At 37.7% G+C, this 17,232-nt stretch overlaps 3 protein-coding genes across 4 annotated transcripts in view; 1 reads left to right on the top strand and 2 right to left on the bottom strand.

Moving 5' to 3' along the window:
- Positions 1–286: 286 nt before the first annotated feature.
- eri1 (exoribonuclease 1) lies at positions 287–3,886 on the bottom strand. The gene is made up of 7 exons (XM_027028481.2): positions 3,473–3,886; positions 2,988–3,148; positions 2,613–2,829; positions 2,259–2,342; positions 1,813–1,922; positions 1,555–1,669; positions 287–1,271 (listed from the first exon to the last, which is right to left on the bottom strand). The coding sequence occupies exons 1-7, from the start codon at positions 3,557–3,559 to the stop codon at positions 1,029–1,031; spliced, it is 1,017 nt and encodes a 338-aa protein (XP_026884282.2). The 5' UTR covers positions 3,560–3,886; the 3' UTR covers positions 287–1,028.
- A 3,577-nt stretch (positions 3,887–7,463) lies between these two features.
- On the bottom strand, positions 7,464–10,618 carry ppp1r3b (protein phosphatase 1, regulatory subunit 3B). Its single transcript, XM_027028492.2, has 3 exons — positions 10,517–10,618; positions 9,709–9,741; positions 7,464–9,520 (listed from the first exon to the last, which is right to left on the bottom strand). Exon 3 carries the CDS (start codon positions 9,490–9,492, stop codon positions 8,614–8,616), a length of 879 nt encoding a protein of 292 aa, XP_026884293.2. The 5' UTR covers positions 9,493–9,520; positions 9,709–9,741; positions 10,517–10,618; the 3' UTR covers positions 7,464–8,613.
- Positions 10,619–16,022: 5,404 nt separating this feature from the next.
- tnksa (tankyrase, TRF1-interacting ankyrin-related ADP-ribose polymerase a) overlaps positions 16,023–17,232 on the top strand; it is a 65,102-nt gene continuing 63,892 nt past the window's right edge. For both annotated transcript variants that reach the window (XM_027028487.2, XM_027028485.2), the window contains exon 1: positions 16,023–16,501. In XM_027028487.2, the coding sequence (XP_026884288.2) occupies positions 16,048–16,501 (454 nt within the window). In that variant the 5' untranslated portion in view covers positions 16,023–16,047. The remainder of the gene's footprint in view (positions 16,502–17,232) is intronic.

The raw sequence follows: 17,232 nt of genomic DNA, 5'->3' as shown, positions 1-17,232 counted from the left end.
CTCAAGCCCACCTTCTTGGAGTATCGTGACGTCATAGTTTGAAGTGTTTTCCGAGACAGTAGTTAAATGACTTTATACTCTCCTCGTGCCTAAAACTTAATTATTCAAAGCACTTAAAAAAATTTAACTCATCAAACAGATTTTACATAGTAACTATAACTCTTTACAATGATGTACATTATTTCTTGGCGGGAAATCAAAAACAGCACAATATTTAACGTGATTTATTAACCTGCTGGCTTGCTTGGGGGACTTGACAAAGGACGGACATCATCGAGCCAGAAAATGTTGGTCACTGTTTTAATTGCAAACATGGGTAACTGGCTCCATCTGCTGAGCATGAATGATACGAGCCTGAAAATATATCACCATGTAAACAGCGTAGAATTACATAAATAAATCTACACAGCAGTTCACACGAAATGAACCAGGTACCGCCGTCTTAAAATTTAGGAACATTTTACATCACATGAAGCTTGACAGGTACTTCAGAATGTTGCTCTAGTCTTAACAGCCAATCCAGTTACTTAGCCTATTAAATACCAACTAGTATTCATTGGTACATGCATATGAATTCCATAAAATTATGTTTTTAGACCAGAAATTCGAATGTTACACACAAGAAAATAGTAATTAAGGACTTCATTAACCCAAAAAGATCATTTCACCTACATATTCCAAATTTAATTCAAAACACATTAATTACATTGTTTATTCGCAAATAAAAATAATCGACATTTTTAGCAAAGCAAATATTAGAATGCTAGAAATTTTGCTGGTCAAGAAAAATCACAATATACAGATTACAGTGCACCTGGTAATCTGACAAAAAAAAAATTACCTTTTGAAAAATACACATGTAATGTTATCTTAAGCTTGTCTTAGGATGCCATGTACAGTAGCCACAAGTAGAAACAGTCATGTTTTTCAGGGCTCTTTCATAGTTGTAATTAAAAAATTTTTAAATGCACTCTTCATAACTGATCTTGTTTTTCAGTGGGAATTAAGCAGCTTTGTGAAAGAGGTGTTTAGTCTCTGCTTTTGGGCTTCTGAGGGGGCGGAGCTCCTTCAAAAGGTGCGGTGATGGGCACGCTCTGTGGCTCGCCTCCGTGCAGGCGCTCATTGACCCTCAGCTGACAGCCGTCCTTCAGCATGCGAATGGCAATGCGCGCAATGTTACGCGAGTCATCCAGGCCACAATGCAGTCGGCCCTCGTACTGCATTCCCAGATTTTCCAGCATGCACGTCAGCTTGGTCTGGGAGCGGGCCACCTGTGCAAGAAACGCAAAAGACTGCGGCTTTTCTCCCACTAAATATCCCACCTCACGCAACTTGCTACTGCCTTACCACTGTTTAGCACTCACTAAAGTGCTGCCTGTTTTTGTCCTCCAGAGATTAAAACTTCAACACACAATTTTGCAAATGTACAACTGAAGTCTTTATAGTTTCAAACACAGTAGCTGTTTACAGTGCAGCACCTGAAAATGTATCTTGTATTTTGATTATATAATAGATGGAAAACCTTTTTAGAGGCTTAAAAAGGTGAAATAGTACCTTATAATAGTTTCCATAGGACTTTCTAATGTTTATCCACTTCCTGGCAAATTGAGGGTATCGAATTTGACTCAAGCGGCACTGTGTGTAAAGGAATTTACTCATGTCCCAAGACCTAAGGAGGATTTTAACATTTTGAGCATATGAGCAAAGAACATCTATAAACAAATTATAGACGTTTACTGTTTGTAAGAAAATCTGTTTATTGTTATTTAAAAAAGAAAGCATTATAGCATTTATAGTAAATATGGTATTTACCCATCTGTTAGTAGAGCATATTTGTACTTTGTGCCAAGCTCTTTCTCTTGTAGCCAAACAACCACTCGCCGAAGAACACAGGGAAAGGTATCCGCCTCATCTACCATTTTCTGGGGAAAAAAAATATTATATAATAATGAGTTTCTTTAGTTCACATCAAAATAAAGTATTTACTTTAGGCAAGGCGTGTCTAATTAGTGTGTCCTGTCTAATCTACAGGTTTTTATTCCACCCAGCAGGAGCACATGGAGTTACACTTATTTTCATCAGCTGATCAAACAATCGGTCAAGTGCACACCTGCTTGGCTGGAATGAAACCCTGCAGCCATTTGTGGACACGACTAGACAGCCCTGCTATAATCTGCATCAAACGGGCCATTGGCAAGTTTCTGTAAAATGGAGACTTGCAATGTATTCTTCAAGCTACTCTACATTATTAGACATACCTGAGTTATTCCTGTTAAATCAACACAGAAATCTGAAAGCTGTGGATTCACCTCAGGTTTCACATACTCTTGAAATGAATCTACCTGTAATCATATGAAGAACACAACCACTACCTTATAAACACTGGATACCACCGAAATATTGTAAAGTTATTAAAAAAAAAAGTTATAAAAAGTTATACACACACCATTTTGGTGGCACAATATTAGGCATGCGGTTTTATTTTTATGGCTGATAAGTGTATATGCTCATGCTTACACTCTCTCACTCACACTATATATACACACACAGCAATACTACAGCTCGCTTTGAGCAAAGCATCAGTTTGCGAGCATCTTCCCTCACCAACTCACAATCTCCAGGGTGTGTGTGTCGATCAGAACTATGGGGAACTCAATGATCTCATGGAGGAAATCTTGGGGATTATTCTCCTCACAAGTAGCCTCAAAGTCCACCACACAGATATAGTCGTAGTATGTGTCACCAAGCCCTCCAGAGGCTGCTGCCTGCTTCAGCTTCTGCTTCTTGTAGTAGTTCTTGAGTCGTTTCCTCAAAACATCTTTCACACCTCTTACCCAAAAAATGTGAAAATATACATTGATAAAAACGACAGTCGTTATAATTTAAATGCATCTAAACAGATTCTAAACAATGGTCGTTTGGGATGTGATTTGTTTGTTGCATAAAAACAACTTGATCGCAGAAGCAAGAATAAGTATTGGTGATACCTTGTATCAAGCTTCAACTCGGCACATTTAGCACGGAGCTCATCTCTGGTCATACGGTTGATGGTGCCGTTCGCAAGCGAAATCTCCTTGTATACAGGATCACTGAAGTCTCCGTGAGCTGTCGGGGACGGAGGGTCAGGTTCCTCCGAACTGTGTTGTTTCTTTTCAGGTTATACAGTAGGGGAAAATACAGCATTGCTGTCAGTTACTGATCAGCTAACCTAACTAGTTAGCTAGATTTTACTCATAAGCAGAAGAAAAAATAATTTAACGTTAGCTATAATTATGGAACTAGGAGCATAAATAAAAACAATCGGGAATAGTTATGTAATTTAAGCAAACTGTAGCGTTATTGTATTCAGGTAGGTAGCTAACCAGCTAACGTTATTAACGTATGGTCAGTTCACGTAAGGTTGCACGATTACAGCAGCAAGAGTAAACATCTAGAAGGGTTATTTTAACAATTTAGCCTAACAGTTGCTCACATTAGCGCAGCCATTGTCATCGTCATCAGTTCCTGATCCCGTATTTTCAAATTTGCGAACGACATGCTCACTCTTTTCCTCCATCATAAAAGCGTCTGTATTTAAAGGCAATCCAGCTAGCCAACTATAATGTTTCTAGTACCCGACAATCAGGTGAACAAGCCATGACTTATTTTTGGCGCGTACGACTGCCACTTAGCTAGCTTGCTAGCTACAATATCTAGCAAATAATACAGGAACCTCTACATTCCTGTATCCAAGGCTCTAACAGTACAAGTCGACACTTAAATATATTTTCTAACTATATATACACCAATTAGTTCTGCTACTTTCCCGAAAAACACATATACATATATATACGCCAAATTTTACAGATGCCTTACTATGGGACTACCATTATTAACCGGAAACTAATCTCTATTTTCAAAATGAAAGCCCTTGTATATTACAGCGAGCTGTTGTACCTATGGCAAACTGGTAATGGTCACAGCCACTACATATATACCGATATAAATAGAAAGTAATCCTGGGAAACGGCAATATTTGTAAAATTCCTGTCTCATCTTTCTAGTGAGTGGGCATATCTATTTCTCAAAAAAATCTTTTTGCTGTTCCTAGGATTTTGCTCTTCCGAGACTAATGTTGTCTGTTGTCTAGGTGTCACAGACCCAAATGCTCCTATCACCACCCAGACAACCTTGTATCAATGTCTAGTTGGTTCGCCACTAGTTTATCTATCTGGATCTAGATGTCCCAGAGGATCTTAGCCTTGCTGTTCTCCAACACTGACCTCTGTCTCTCTTTTTGTCTTTCTCTCTCTTCCTCTCATTCATATAAATATGTGCTCTAGAAAGCCAGCTGTACACACACACACACACGCTCAAGAAAGCCAGCTTCAGAAAGCCTAACATTTCCAAGTTCAATTGGTATAACAAAGGTAGATTTCAGTGTAATCCATAAAGTTAAGAGAAGGTTTTGCAGTCCAGTTAAGTGGGTGGTTACACAATATAAGAAGCTGTGGTGCATTTCACTGCCTGAACATGCAGCATAATGGAGAAAAGTAGAGCCCCTTACTTCAGCACTGGAAAGCAATTTTCCTCATTAAGATATGGGAATTTCAAACCAGTAATATCATCTCTGTTGCAAAGGCCTGTTAAGAAGTATGATAGTGGACCAAGACAGTGTGTAAGCTCTACATGTCATCACCCAAATTTTAACTGGGCAGCCATATTGTACTCCTGAACGTATTATGATTCTGCAACTCTTGGTAAGCAAGGTGTCGTAAAAAGCAAAGCCTACTAATCATTCTGTACATACAGGTGCAATCCAAACAACCCAAAGCTGTTTTGGCTTCAGGTTGAAGTAAAATATAAGAACATTATCCAAAGTGGTAAGTGTAACTGTACACTCTTGATTGTTCTTGCTCTTTCACCTATTATGTTAATCAATGAGCATATTCATTTATTAAGTTGTTCACACTTCTCTTAGCCAACCCCCCAAGAAAAGCTGAGACAAAAGACTGGAGGGGGCCTCCCCCACCTCTTTATACAACAGCTAAGCAGTTGGCTTTGTAAGCAAACTGTAGAAGAATCGTGGGCTATGAATGGTATGGCTGGGAACAGTTCTGCAAACCTGGGAGCAGCAGAAATTGGACTCCTTTTGTTGAATGTATAACCAAAATCTGAATATGCAACTTGTCAAATGTCTGGTTATGTATCGTAATGTAGACATTATTGTTACAGTACACAACGATTCCATGATTTTTTGAGACCAGCTTGCTGTGTGTCTCAAGCTGAGATATGTGTTGAATATATATCATTCTTTATATTAATTTGAGGACACCATTTTTGCATCCTTAGAAAGGTCTGTGACCTTTGATGACCTTTGCCAGCTAAAATAAGTTGCCAATTTTTTATGGATTCTTGTATATTTCATCAACAATGATAAATGTGCTATACTTACATTTCATCACTATCTGGAGCCTTTTACAAGTTAGTTGGGGTGTTCAATGTTTCTTCACTGATCAGCAACAGTATCATGTTTGTCATCTGTAAATGTCATCTTTTGTACAGGACACCATCTCTCTGCCTTCATCTGCTGAGCCTGCAGCATCTACCTCAAGGCCAATCATAAGAACTTCCAAGGTACATATGAAGTCTTGAACTCTGTATTGCCCTGTAACATGGTCCCTGTAACTAACTCCTACAACTGTGATTGTAGATACTGTCAGCAGACACTGTCTGAAGCCTTTACAAAAGGACACTTGAACTTGATATTTAGTTGAAACACTGCAAATAAAAAAAAACAAAGCTGGAAATAGAGGAACTTGAATAAAAGAAGGTAGTTCTGTACTATATTGCATTTCACATTGTCTACATCTAATATTCAAATAAGACAATCCAATAAAATGGGAATTAAAATCAAATTAAGAGTATAGAGTGCAAATAAATTATTCAAAATGTAAGGGGGAAGAAAAAAAATATTGAAAAGCTCAATGATTAAATGCCTCACCACCCTTCTATCTTCATGCGCCACAGTGATGGGATCAACAAAGGCAGGAGGAGGCGATTCCATGGAAGGGGCACTCTCATTTCTTATTCTGGCTATATTGAGGATGCCAAAATCCATTTCTATCCTGGCTCTGGTTTTTGAGAGTGGCCACATTAAAGCAGTCTCTGGGCCAGGACATGGTTCAGGCTATGGTGTCATGTGGTGATGGCAGGCATACTCTGTCCCCAACTAGCAAAGTCTCTGAAATGTCCTGTAATGCAGATGTGTAACAAAAGTAGAATATGAAACATGACATAAGCATATTAACATTAACTATAAGCATGCAAATGTATTTGACATACCTTGATCCAGTTTCCAGTGTGGACTCCCAGAAGATCTGAGAATCATGTACTGAACCAGACCATTTAATACCAATACTTATCAGGCACCGATCACAAGTAATCTGATGGTAGCTCAATGGTTAAGGTACTTGACTAGTAATTGCCACTGTTGGGCCCCCGAGCAAAGCCCTTATGCTCAAGTTGTGTTCAGTCATAATTGTAAGTCGTCTTGGATAAAAGTGTCAGCTTAAATAAAATAGTAGATGTGTTCAGAAAATCAAATATAGTTATGGACAATAACAATGTTATGGCAGTAAATAACATGATATCCATAATCTAAGTCCATGCAATTTCATTACTAACTTCAATGAATTTTTATTATTGTACCTGTACTTTGATGCTGGAGAACTTTCATTGTGCTCAGCGAGTAGTACATTATCAGACATTGGGGTCATCTAAGAAGGGTGACACCATTTTTTTGTGGGCAGGGGGTATAGGATTGGTTTATAGGCAGGATTATACTCAGTCTCATCAAGTTAACCCGATCTGAGCAGGTTAGCTTCCGAGAACCCATTGTTGTGGTGATACAACTCACTTGCAGCTGAGCCACCAGAGATCCACTTCATAGTACACCCTCCTAGTCTTTCGTTAGGTTTTAGTCCTAAATCTTTCCCATTATGACCTGAACAACAAACATATTTAAGCAATGTCATAATTGTATGATTATCTCTGTTCCTCTACAGCAGAATCAGATACCTGAGCATTTCCCTTTATATTTTCACTTTAGTCTACCTTTCTTAGCATCCAAATTAAGTATGAGACATAGAACATTACTGATTCTGTACATACACTATGAACTTGTAAAAGATTTTACTTTTTTCCTCCATGTCCTGAGCATATATAGAAAGAAAAAAGAAACATATATCAATCATTCACGAAAACACTGCAACTCCATCTCATAAAATAAATGCACTTAATCTCGGATCCATATTACAGTGGGATTGGTAATAAATTAATAGCCTCAAAATAATTGAGTTTAATTTTAATTTTAATTAAATTATTTTAACTTAACTCTAATGGCCTTACAAGACATGACTATTTTAGATAATTTATTTATTTAACATCAGTTACAGAAAAATAAAACATTAAAATTACACCAACTGAACATTCCAACATCCCAAAAAGACAATATTTACAAGACATTTGAAATTTTGCATTTTTTATGCAAAAATGCAATATTCACACAAAAACCCGAACGAAAGATATAAACAACATACTAATAAATCTGCTAAATTGTAAAACTATGGCATAAAACACTGCATTTGGCATATGAATCAAAGTGCATCCCTTCACCATACCAAAATGAAAGATATTTGTTCAAAAGAACTTAAAAGGAAGACTGGTCAACAAGAATTAAAATAACAAATGACAAAAACATAGATGTTCTCTGCATTAAAATATGTGCACATTTATATACATGTATATAACATGGACCAATAAAAGAATTTGTCTTAGGCATTGTATTAACTGCTGTATTATTCAAACATGGGAAACTATAGGGTGTTGATCAAACAAGTGGATTATGCAACCAAATATACAAAATGTGTATTTTGTGTAAAATATACAAAATGTATTAGATTACACATAATCCATGAATATAAAGGACATCATTATCACTGATTCCTTGATATACATTTATTTATTTAACTCTCGGATCCTCACAATCCAGCAGACTGTTATGGTGTTTAGTCAGTCTCTTGATTACAGTTTTTCTTTTTTTATCATAACTCAAGACAGGAGAAATTAAAGATTTATTTTAGCTCAAATTTTTCGATATCTTTAACAGTCTTGGAATGAAAGATATATTAAATATCTAGCCTATGAAACTTATTCACATATTACCATGTATTTTACTGAATGTACTGATTTAGCAGTCCCTGGTAATGCTCAAAACATTCATTAAAGCAGCAGTGCAGGAAAGGCAAAGCCATTCCAAACTCCATTTCACTTCTGAGAGAAGACTGATATTTGGAGTCTAAAATATTGATCCACAATTCACATAACATACAGGTTTTCTTGCATTTGCGTAACAATAAAAATATATATATTGGTATTGCACTCTCTAAACAAACTAAATAACTTGTTTGATTGTACTGTTTTCCTCAATAAGCAGAGGGAAAAACAGGACTTGACATTGCTGTTAAAGATCTATTTTGCTAAAAACTGCTGTTGTTGGTTATAACTGATGATATAGATAACCTCATGCTTTTGTTGCATAAATGCACTTAACCTTTTTCTAAATGTCAATCATCAGTAATATGGACCAAGATCCTCATACCCAGCATAGCTTGGCCACTCTGGAAAGATTCCATGAGAACACCTGGGACTGCCATACCTGTCAAAGTAAACATCCCAGTCACTGGTGCCATAGTGCCGATAGCCAACGGATAAGTCATTTGAACTCTTCTTTAGTGCGGAGTGGATAATTCTATAATTCTGCCCTAGGTTATTGTCCCAATATGTGAGACCATTCACCACATAAAAGACTGCAAACTCAACTCGTTCATGTGGCCGCATCTGTTCCGGTAAATCCACCTCCAGCGAGAAGGTGTCCCACTCGGAGCCTGAGTAAGTGTCATTAACATAGTGACAGTCTACATCTGTGCAGGTCTTCCATGTGTCAAATGTAGCACGCACTTTAACAGACTTCTCAAATGAGAGGTTTTTGACTTTGACAGTGCCCACCACAGCCCTGTCCTTCAGAGTGCAGTGTTCAAGGGACACAAAGTTTTCCTCCAGGCGCTGACGAAATTGCAAGTAATCTGCGGATGGCTGGGCAAAGTTAAGAACCAGCTCACTCTCCTCTTCAGAGACAGTGAGCACTGAAGTGAAATGTTCTTGAATGCTTAGTGGGACGGCAATAGGGTCATCAAATTCTGAGAATATCTTCACCATTGTGAGGTCTAAGCCCTTATGGTCAGCAAAAGACACCCGTTTTTTAGCTTTGCCATGGACTCCTGAAGGCTGGCTTGCCCCATTCCACTCTGACTGCTGGAGAGGGGAGTTAAAGCCAGGCTGAATTTGACGGAGGTGTAGACATGGTCGCAGAGGTCTCTTGAACTTTGAAATCTTTCTGTTTTGGAAGTCATCATTTGGCAGAAGAAGTGGCATAGCCAGTTCAACTGGCATGATGAAGTGGTCATGAAAGCTACATGAACTGAAAACAAAAAGAGGTTGTTAAACAATGTTTGAAACATTGGGGGGCAGTGAATGGCTCAAAATATAAAAAGGATAAACTTTCTCTGATCTATAGACTACATATATGCTCTCAAAATGAAGTTGAAAGCATTAACGCATTCTGTTAAACATTAATTGTTAAATCAAGTTAAATTTAGGCTTACTCACAGCAAGAAAGTAGGTCAAATAGGTTTGCTCCGTCTGAAACCAGAGAGGAGAGAGGAAAAAAAAAATATTTAGCGCCCTCTAATGTTCACATCGTATTATATGTCGGGGGTCAAAAGTCAAGTTAATGAAAATCTATTAATAAAATAAATATAGTTGTAGCTGTATCTTGTAATCATATAATTTAAGTAACCTACACACAGGGTAATCCGCCACAAGCCACTTTGACTGTCAAGGAACTAATGTGCCATAGCAGGCTGACACACCTGAGAGAACAGAACTCCGTCAAAGCTAAATAATGCGTATAGGCTTTAATTTTATGCGACATCCGCTAGGTTAACGCTCTTGCCTGAAAAATACATATGCTAACACTATTCAACCTAACATAAAGGGTTTTGTGTCGGAAGGATAGATTCAAAGTAACCAAGTAACGCAACATAAGTGTCCATATTTTCAGTATAGCTGTAAATAATTCACATATCACAGCATAAACGTCGCACTTTCTATATTTAGCCAATTAGTTATAAAATTAAATGACCGGAGCTGAAATTTAAGGCCATGCCGCTTAAGTCACAACCGTTAAGAGTTGTTCCTGGTTTTTGCAACCATCATTTCTTTTGAAGGTGTTTCACTTTAAAACTCTTCAAGTTTTCTTCCCAAAATTAGATATTTTATGATATTTAGAATTAGCGTATTGCACCTCACTGACAGCCATGAACCTTGGTCTAAAAACCTAAAACAGCTATACCTTAGCAATATGTTTACATTAATCGAAAAGGTCTGCTCTGAAAACAACACAGCTAATGCTTACCTTCGTTAGAGCATCTGAAAGCGAAACACATTGCAGTAGCTACGTGAACATCACGATTTCCGCTCAAGTTGCTTTGAAAGGCAGCCTGATACTCCTCGACACTCGCCGACAATAGGCACATATATGGTTACAGTCATATTTCCCTCTGGAAGAAGATCACTCCATGTTCACGTGGACTAGCTGCATTGACCAATCATTGCAAACGACAGGAACTTGGAAAACCACACGCCGGGATCAGTAGTCACGTGACATGGGGAAAAATCATCAATGTCCCAAGGTGGTGTATATAAAGAAACTTTTTCCTAAATTTCTCCATAGATTTTGGGATATTTAATTATTGACTCTTTCCCTTTTAGCTGTACTATAAGCTTCCGTTTTAAAACTGCAGTCAACACTACTTGATTTTGGGCTTGCCTAAGGCCTACATAAAAAGCAACACTGACTACTCATAACTGCAGTCAAATATCAAAAAAGGACATAACTAAAAAAAGCACAACAACAAATGATGACAGGACATTTTCTGAAGAGAACAGTCTGCCAGAGCTAGGCTGCTAAAATGTGACTGGGCCTCCATCTAAGAACAGTGGGAAGTCTGGCATAAACAAAGGTGTGATATAAAAATGGTTTATGCCAATTTTCTTGTTGTTTCCTCTGTGTACTCCAGAATATTACATTCAAAATGAAACAACGAGTCTGAGGATAATATAGAGAATGTCTGCATTGATTCAAGGGTATATCGTGTAGGGATCACAGACAAATAATTCTACGAAAGAAAATTCAACCTTAAATAAATTGTCATGTTCATTACTGGGATGAAAATCTTTTGTCAGTCCAAAATTAACATAGCCTTGGCAACGCTTCGATCCCATAGCCCCAGGAAAGCAGCCGCTTCAAGACCCAGAAAAAAAAAAAAAAAAGTAAAAAAAAATAAAACAATGAAGTGATTAGAATTCAAATTTTACCATGATTCTGACATTCTCAGTCCACTTTAACAGCATATGCAGACAACATTCATAATTACAACAGGTCATATATACATTGGCATAGTCATATATGCCTATATACACCACTCTTCACAGATGAGATGGTATACTTTGGCAGTTGTTTTCTTCATGCTTTCCATTACTCTGGTACAGGTTACTTTTCATCTGCAATACTCAGAACCTTTTATGTACTTTGTAAAAAACTGAAATGTGCCCTTCCTGTGCTTGAGGCTTATTGATGATTTGTACATGATGAATATTTCGGACACATCGATGCTTACATCCTGTGCAGTGTTCACCTGCTCAGCAGTTTTTCCTAATGTAAGTTCTTTGGTCATCCACAATGATCTCTGCTAGCTCGTTTACTACTGCTAATCTTATCTATATGTTCTTGGTTTTTAACAGTTCATCAAACAGTTCATTTTGGCAATGAATATGGTCATGCCAAAAACCTTACTGAATACTTTATTGAATGGATTATATAGCCTCAGCATGGCCTTATTAGCTTTACAGATGTTGACACTTAAGAGACAGGAAGATTCCAAATGCAAATGCAACCTCAAATTGTGCAGATAGGATGATACTATGGATCAGCAATGAAATAGACATTTATCCAATTCCTTTTGGGGGACCAATCCTGTATGGTTCAGGGTGATGGAGTAGCCAAAATGACAAAAACTGTGACACTGTGAAATTACTTATACACTGCACTGTGGAGAAGTCATTTGGTGCATTCATGACTGTCACAGTTATTTAATTCGTTCTGGACAGGGTTAATGTAGTGAGTTCTGTGTGCCCTGACCACCAGGCCAAAGAGCCAGCTCACTGGCATGGCAGCCAGAACGCATTTAACAGAAAAAGTCTTGCCAAGATATAAATGTCTATTTGTATCTATGGACACATTTGCAATGTGAGAACACCAAATGAAAAGGTCATATGATAATATGACCTTAATCTGAAACATTCCTTTTTCTCTAGAAACCATGTGTACAACATATAATAAAGGCATAAATTGTACTAACAGTGGACCTACTACTTAAGTATTATCACTTAAATCATTGTGTTTGTGTCTTGCTGCACTGTATTTGAGGAGAAGAACTCAATAGTTTTTATAGACTCAACATAACAGGCATTGACCAATTTAAGGTTAATTTTGTATTTTTGTACTGCACTCATCTCATTTGAATGAACAACCTACTACAAGGGATGTCAAATGAAACAGTACACAAAATGATTTATTTTTGCATAGCCGGTAAACTCAAAAAGTAACTGTTAAGAGACAAGACAATACAGTGAAGTTCACATTTGTTACCCAGACTACCTATAAGAAGATTTGCTACAACTTCTCAGCAGTGCAAATTCTCATTGCCTGCTGCAGTCCTCAAGAACTGTTCCATATTTGGGACGTCAGTGGACTAAGCAGCACTCAGAATAGTGGGAAGACATAAGCAAACCAACCTCAATGTCACAATTCACTTACCTGAAGACATTAGATGCAAATGAAATTCCAGAGGAATTTAATATATATCAAAGGCCACAGTCTGAAGAAGAGAAGAATCTACTTCAAGAAAAGTGGTTTACTTCAAGAAAAGAATGACTGAAATTCTATCCAGAGGTTACTATAGAATAAAGTGAGAGTAACTAGTCTTTAAGTGAGAAAATAATATTAAAACCTGATTGGAAACAAGACCCAGATAGAGTAGAACATACATTGTATTAATGTGTGGACTTACTTGAGCTAAAATGAACAACAGATATGTTTAAGAAAGGAAATAAGACATCCTGAGTCTCTAAGTCTAATCACGTAAATTTATGCATCTTACTGCAAACTGAAAATAAAAGCAATTATCCAGTAAATATATATGAACAAAAATATTTATACACTGAATAGAAATCAACTCTCAATTTGGTTTACATCTTTGAATACTTATAATAATACAAAATGAAAGGCAACTATGCATATAGCATTAGGGGTATAGCTCAGGAAGTACTACACTCACTATTCTGGTTGCAAGGAGTCATTTGGAACTGCCTGAAGAGGAAACATGCGTGGTCCTGCCACCTGTTGAAACCTTGTATATACTGTTAATTATAGTCATTTCAAAAAGTTCTAAAGTCTGAATTGTTTTAGGCATAGATAGAGTAAGCAAAGATACATAAATATATTGAAATATTATTCTTTGGGTTTTACAGTGTTTCCCTCATTTTCTGTTGACGCAGTAGTATAATTCAGTAAGTCAGGTAGAAAATATACACGTGTTGCTGACTTATCAGAGGGTCTGCCTTTCACATGAGATTGGACAAAGGTCAGAATGTTGTCTCTTGACATCCTTTACACATGTGAAAGAGTAGTGGGTGAACCTGATGATCTGGTGTTTTTGTTTTCTGTCCTATACATAAACACCCTTTCATGGAAATGGCTGAGTATATGTGCTTACTCCTGTGTGAGGATATAGGGATTAATATTCATTGTATATTATTCAGTTGTAACCTCTACTGCCATTCAAAAAAAGAGGAAAAGAAGAAGAAAAAGACCAGTGTTTGGTCTGGCACAATGTCATCTTTAGAACAAAGGTCAGAGGTTGAGTTTGTTTTACATTTGCTTGGCATCAACATTCTTGAATCTTCACTTATGCCAGTCTATTCAACAAATATTTTATGATATTCATTATGGATAATTAATAATGTACTACATATAACATGGTATAACCTGGAAATTTAGTTCTGCAAACTGAGATTTGCAGTTGATATGTACACACAAGTAAAAGTGGGCCCATGCTGGTAAGTGTAATGATTATCTTTCGACACTTTTTTGTAATTCACATTCAGGTAAAAAGTAGATAAATATGCAATGGAGCTGTAAACCACTGTGTGGGCAGACAAACACTTAGCAGTTAGATTTCACCATGAGGCCTGCATATTACTTCTTACTACATCATCTGTCTGACCTGGCTGTTAAAGCAAGGGACCTGGTGTGCTTTGTCAATATTGGATCAGAGATGGATAGTTTGCATTATGAGGTTCAAGGAGAAGAGTGACAGGGGTTTTACAAACAGCTGCTGGCCAGAAACAGGGAGAGACTTTGAACTATGCCTGAACTATGGATGTCCTATAAATAGAAATGTCTTGTTCAGTCAAAGGTCTTGCTAGAAACAGAACATGCTGAGCTAATGGGAGAGACTGACTTGATGTGACAGTCAGCCAAGCTTGGTAAAAATACAGCAAAAATACACAACAAATTTTATGTAATGTTCTAGAACTATATGAAAAATAGTCAGTTCATTCAATTAAAAAGATACATTGAAAGTGGAATTACTATAAAACCAACCCTGAAATTAAAAACATAATAAATAAGAAATATTTTTTTAAATGGCTGCTTTCCACTGTCCATGACTCAACTGCTCTAAATCATAGCTACTTCATAGCCTATTGGCCTAGGTAAGACAGTGAGCGACACATTATAGTAAAGTACTTCAATCATGTCCTTGTGAGAAATAATATTGGTTATTTAAGCTAAAAATTTGAATCCAGTACACAGGAACCCACTGCCCACTGTCTCCATTTTAACTTTGAATGGATTAGTAATAGGCCGCTTTTTATTGTTTTCTCCATTAACACCTAAGCCTGCCTTAGTACTGGCCTAAGCTTATTGTACCTGCCTTAGTACATGTGATACTATAGCTTCATGTTGATGAAGGGAACAGACAGCACAAATATAACTGTGTCCACAGACTATATTTAAATTTGAATACTTTTATGTGCTATGCCTGTAGCCTAATGAATATTTAAATAAGCAATGATTGTTTTAATAGACATCTGTACATGCAGGTACAAATCAACCAAACCAAAATGCAGTAGAATATATTAGAAAAAGCTTTAAAAATATTAGAAAATATATACTGGTGTAGTACCAGAGTTAAGTGTTAAGATAGACAGTACAGATATACTGAGATTATCCTGTATTTGTTTCTATGTGAATAAATGCATAGCTGCACCTGCGCTCTCTGTTCCCAGCCATAACGTACATGTATGATGGTATAGCTAGAGTCGGGTATCCTGTTTTGGTTAGCAATCCTCTTGCCCAAAGGTCTTTAGCACTTAACCTTTAATCTAAATTCCGGTCTATGTGGATTAATTACTATGAGTTAATTTATGTAACAAGGGTAAATGAGTCATAATCTTTCAAGAGGTACTACACATTTTCGACCTGTAGTCAGTTGTAAGGACGAAGTGGCCAATCAGTCAAATTAATTGTTCGATATTTGGTCCTGTGTTCAGAAACGGACTAATGTCGATTGGAGTAATGTTAGAGGGTGTCTGACGAATTTAGGCATGTCTCTAACTGAGCTTGACCTATAAATGAGCGTAATTGTTTCTAACAAGTGAGTGAGGAGTGCATACTTAAAAATGAGCTATTTCTGTGTCGGCAAATAAGATTTGAAAAGACACACCACTCATACGTAATATCTTTCAGCCGGAAGTGTGCCACCAATACTTCCCGGAAGTTCCCTCAGAGCTGTTTTTGTTGCTAGAGGGATTGTGGTGAAAATGGCGACGTCTCGTCGCACTTCCCAGCAACAACAACAAAACTTATCTTCCCCTCCAAGGATTACTCCAAATTCCTTTACTCCTCCAGGATCTCCTTCGGTACCTGGCGCTCCAACGACATCAGATCCTGCGGGAGCCGAGCAGGATAGCGTTGGGGATCCGGAGACTGCTCCGGCCTCCCCCGATGTCCCCGCTCCTCTCCTCAGCAGTAGCAGCAGCAGCAGCAGCTCCAGCTCCACAACAACCGGCGGGGGCAGCAGTGGCGGATCGAGTCCCGACTCTAATAACACCAGTCCCGGAGGCGTCGACTGCGGGACAAGCGGTGCTTTTAGAGATCTTTTTGAAGCATGCCGAAACGGGGACGTATCTCGGGTGAAGAGGCTGGTGGATTCGGTCAACGTTAATGCGAAGGACATGGCTGGGCGCAAATCCACCCCGCTTCACTTTGCTGCAGGTAACGTTAGCTAACCTAGCTTAGCTTTGTTACCCGACAGCTTGCTAACCTAACTGATTAAAAGTAGCTAGCTAATGTTACGGACGAAGCAATGTAGCTCGCTAGGTAAATTGGTCAACTACCTCTGTAAACTATACAAGTAATTCACCGAGGTAGGTACCTCGGAAATCACCTCACTTCAGATGAGATTCTTTGTTGCTAACTTTGCTAGCTATCTCAATAGGCCCAGTCAACGAAACTTGAATGGGGTGTTTGCTAGTTGGCTATTTGGTCCCAGTTGCTTCGATAATTAGCTAACGAGTGGTGTGCGGTCGCTTTACAATATTCTAACATATTGAACATTTAAGCGATGACTTTACAATGTAAAGTTGGCTCGTTGGCTAACCTAGGAAAGTTAACTCGTTAACAGGTCAGTAGTCTGTAAAATATATTTGGGCGGGGTTATGGATCTTAACGTTATAGAGTTATTTGGATAGCTAACCATAGTCAACTTTCTAGACACGAATTTTATTGTCTTGAGTTGGACTTTCGTCCCAATGCTGTTTTGATTCATATGAGAACTATATTTTCTTGCTTGACAACTGTTTCCTTTTGCGTGTTGTAAAACTAATTAGTTACAAAAATGTAAACATCCCATATGGTGCTCAGGTCGTCTTGAGAAGTTCACTGCTATCGAATATGTATTGGAGGCGTTTTTAAATCGTAGAAAAAAACAGATGCAATGCTTTAAC

Source organism: Electrophorus electricus, chromosome 6 (assembly GCF_013358815.1).
Source record: "Electrophorus electricus isolate fEleEle1 chromosome 6, fEleEle1.pri, whole genome shotgun sequence".
NCBI lineage: Eukaryota > Metazoa > Chordata > Actinopteri > Gymnotiformes > Gymnotidae > Electrophorus > Electrophorus electricus.
The sequence above is the reverse complement of the archived record's forward strand: the minus strand, read 5'-3'. Positions and strand labels throughout refer to the sequence as shown.

What these genes read in the sequence shown, in the direction of transcription:
- ppp1r3b (XM_027028492.2), bottom strand. Translation starts at nt 9,492, where the DNA reads ATGCCAGTTGAACTGGCTATGCCACTTCTTCTGCCAAATGATGACTTC.
- eri1 (XM_027028481.2), bottom strand. Translation starts at nt 3,559, where the DNA reads ATGATGGAGGAAAAGAGTGAGCATGTCGTTCGCAAATTTGAAAATACG. An exon ending in ACACACACACCCTGGAGATT is followed by an intron (nt 2,343 to 2,612) that starts GTGAGTTGGTGA and finishes ATATGATTACAG; the next exon opens with GTAGATTCATTTCAAGAGTA. An exon ending in TATGCTCTACTAACAGATGG is followed by an intron (nt 1,670 to 1,812) that starts GTAAATACCATA and finishes AATCCTCCTTAG; the next exon opens with GTCTTGGGACATGAGTAAAT.